The following is a 3712-nucleotide window of genomic DNA, read 5'->3' as shown; positions in this document are numbered from 1 at the left end:
ATTTAGGCTTAGAGATGCTAATGTGTCTTACTCAGGGTCATCTAGATAGAAGTAGCAGAGCTGGGATTTGAGTGCAAGTTCTCTCATGCTAAATTAAGAGTTCATTCCACTCTCCTGCTTCCTCTACCACAACCATTCTCTTGTTAGGATGTTAAGAGGAGTCAATTTTTTGCCCAAAATAGTGATTTTATTTCCCTGTGATTCATTTTAATCAGAAGTTTCTTATTTCCCAGAATTTTGAATATTTTCAAAACTCCTGCTGATATTCTTCAAATACTACTCTTTTTTACTTAAAGGGTTGAAAAGTTTTACTATGAAGTACAATTTTGTGTCATGATCAATTAATGAATTATGTTAATTTATTGTCACTAAAGTGGGCATTTTTGCAAGAATGTTCCTTTTTATTGTCTTGGTTTTTAGTTGTCCAGGTGCTGTTATGATCCTTTTTCATCTTCCAAATGGTACTGTTATATTGCACACTGGAGACTTCAGAGCAGATCCGTCCATGGAACGCTACTCTCTTCTTGCTAACCAGAAAGTCCACACACTTTACTTGGACACAACGTAAGAAGGGTTTATTTGTGCATTGCTCTTTTTCCAGTGACTGTATAATCCAGCAGGATACTTCTTACTTTGTTCATTCATTGAAGAGTGCCTCCTTAGTTGTTAAGTGACATTTTTTATAATACTTCTCTTTGGAAACCATGAGGTATGTGAAACTTTTGAAATTCAGATGCTTCTTTGAGAAGCTGGTAAAGTTAAATTCTCAGGCATATCACTAGCATAGTTGCTTGCACATAATTGTTTGAATGAATTGTAAATGATTTGTTGTTCATAGGCTATGTTTGTATAGTATTATATATCTGGATAAATGAGGCACTGTTTATATTTTCTGAAGGCTTGATTGGAATCTGGCCAAGTCTAACGTATTTTATCCTGATATGCTATGGATAAGGCTCTCTGCTGAGTGCTCAGAATAGATAGAACATCTATTAAATGCTTGCTGTGTAGCAAGAACTGTGCTAAGCACTGAGGATACAAACATAAACAAGCATGACAGTTCTTGCCTTAAAGGAGTTTACCTTCTAAAATAACCAATAAAAGGGCGCTAGAATCTGGGAGAAGAAAACATGCAGCATACTGGTGAGGAGATGGCATAACATGATATGGTAGACCTGGGGCTTCTAGGAAAATAAAGAATCCAGGGGTTGGATCTAAGGTTACAGAGGAAGGGAGAAAAAGGAAGAAAATAGCCTAAGAACAAAAGCAAATGAAAACAGTCTGCCCTTATGGAACATATTTATATATACATATATGTATGCATGTGTAGCTATATGCACATATATGTGGATATTTATATATAGAGATAAATAAATACAACCAGATACCAGCCTTTCTCATTTGGTAGACATAACAGAATTTGTGTTGTACTGGCATAAACTTTGTTAACCTCTATGACACTATGAGGCACTGGAATATTTTAAAATTTGTTTATTTTTTATTAAAGTTCTTTGATTCCTATATTATATTTAAAATGCAGTTTGAGTGGTTAGCCCCAATATAGTAAAAAAATAAAAATAAAATAAATGTTTTCTTTTAAAATAATTGTAGTATTTTAAAAAATGAAACCCTCATAGCATAATAAAAACAACTTGCCAGGTAGAAATATTCCTCAGAGTTTTTTTAATAGAATAGATAGTATGAAATTTGTGGTTAAACATGTTAAAAATTTAGAATTTGGTAAGAAATTATCTACCACTTATCTCAGTCCCTTTTACATGGTGCTTTATAAATGTCTGAATTGAAATAATAAATTGCTGTTAGCTGAGAACAAATGGAATAGCAGTAGATAATTAAGGAAACTGCAGTGATGTTAATATACTATACTGCTGCTTAATGGCATGACTATTCTCTTAATATAGATTCTATTTCTATATTTCAGATATTGCAGCCCAGAATATACTTTTCCTTCTCAGCAAGAAGTTATCCAGTTTGCTATCAACATTGCTTTTGAGTCTGTAACCTTAGCCCCACGTACTCTTGTTGTCTGTGGAACTTATGCTATTGGAAAAGAGAAAGTATTCCTAGGTGTGTAGTAGCATGTACCTGCATCTATTTATATCAACATATAATGGTCTAATTCTTTTTGTGAATACCTTCCTCTATTAAATCCCTTAAAATATTTGCATTTTACTTTTTGAGCTGAAGATGAAATTTGTATAAGATATATTTGAACTTTAAAATATTTAGCATAGAGGACATATTTTGAGATGCATGTTTTTGGCATTCTTGATATTTAGAAACTGTTTTGGGAATACTCATATTCTATAGCATTTAATTTCCTGAAAGATGATTGACCCAATGATGAAGTTTCTTAACATGATTATCATTTAACTGTTTTCCTTCATGCTAGACTAATTAAAACTAAATATTTTACTTAATGAAGTTATAACTTTGTTTGGAGTCAGTAGTCTTTTGATATTTAATTATTGTACTACTTTAGTACCTAGTGAAATCTATTTCTTTATCTGTTAATCCTTCTAAAGTATCCATAGGTTTAAATATATTCATTTTAAAAACTTGAGATATGAAATAATTAGATGACCTTTTAAAATTCAAGATCATTTAGGATGACAGGAATTATAAAGAGACAAATTCAGACTTAATATAAGGAAAAACTTCTTTAAGAATTAAAACTAGTTAAAAGTGGAACAGGCTACTTTAGAAGTGCTAAGTCCCCCCTCCTCGTTGGAGGTCTTCAAGTGAGATCTGGATAACTACTTATAGTTGCTAACTTTTTATTCAGGTATGAGTTAAACTACAGATTACTAACAGTTCTTCTAACTCTTAGATTCTATATTATCTGTATTACTTAACATTCTCTACCACTGTAACAAATAGTTTTTTTTCTTTCCAACAATTTATTTCATATAATTTACTTGACAAAATTCTTAATTTTTTTTCCTGAGGTGGTATTTCAAAAATTATGTATTGCTGAATTTTTAAAAGCTTAAATTTACTTTCAGGTTAATTGTCTATATTTTAATCTTACATTTTATTTTGTTATTTCATTTTTTCCCCTATAGCAATTGCTGATGTTTTAGGTTCTAAAGTGAGCATGTCCCAGGAAAAGTACAAAACACTAAAGTGCTTAGAGCTTCAAGAAGTTAATTCACTCATTACTACAGACTGGAATAGTGCATTAGTACACGTTCTTCCTATGATGCAAATTAATTTTAAGGTAATTCTTCAAACATATACCTGCTACATATTAATGTATCTTTAGGACTTTTCACTTGCCATATTTTAATCCTATCTAGTATTTTGACATTTAAGATCATAATTCCAATGAAATTCATATAATAAAGACCTAATCAAAATACAGTGTAATATAACTTGATTTTTTGATGACCTAAGCCAAAGCAATAGATCTTCAAAAGCAGGTTGGTTTAAGGAATTTTAAGAAATGATTTAATATAATTATTAATTATGTATATTAATTGTGATATATACTGTGGTATCTCATTTACTATTAAAAGGGGAATAAGTATTATGGTCTCTCTTTGAAGAGGAAAATAATTCACTTTAGCCTAATTATTCAACTCTCCATTACTCTGGATAGTAACACTTTTATAGCTGATTTCCATTAGTTTACAGTACATTAAAATTCCAATACATATATAAATTTTAACCTTTACCAATAATGTTTAAA

At 30.6% G+C, this 3712-nt stretch overlaps 1 protein-coding gene across 1 annotated transcript; it reads left to right on the top strand.

Annotated features, from left to right (window-relative positions):
• Positions 1–420: 420 nt before the first annotated feature.
• On the top strand, positions 421–3241 carry LOC123254241 (DNA cross-link repair 1A protein-like; the record flags this gene model as incomplete). Its single annotated transcript, XM_044683295.1, has 3 exons — positions 421–564; positions 1943–2088; positions 3087–3241. Coding segments are annotated over 3 exons (445 nt in total), but the record flags the coding sequence as incomplete, so codon positions are not given.
• Positions 3242–3712: the final 471 nt, after the last annotated feature.

This window comes from Gracilinanus agilis, unplaced genomic scaffold (assembly GCF_016433145.1).
Source record: "Gracilinanus agilis isolate LMUSP501 unplaced genomic scaffold, AgileGrace unplaced_scaffold18441, whole genome shotgun sequence".
In the NCBI taxonomy this organism is placed as follows: domain Eukaryota; kingdom Metazoa; phylum Chordata; class Mammalia; order Didelphimorphia; family Didelphidae; genus Gracilinanus; species Gracilinanus agilis.
This window is presented reverse-complemented; position numbering and strand designations above follow the sequence as displayed.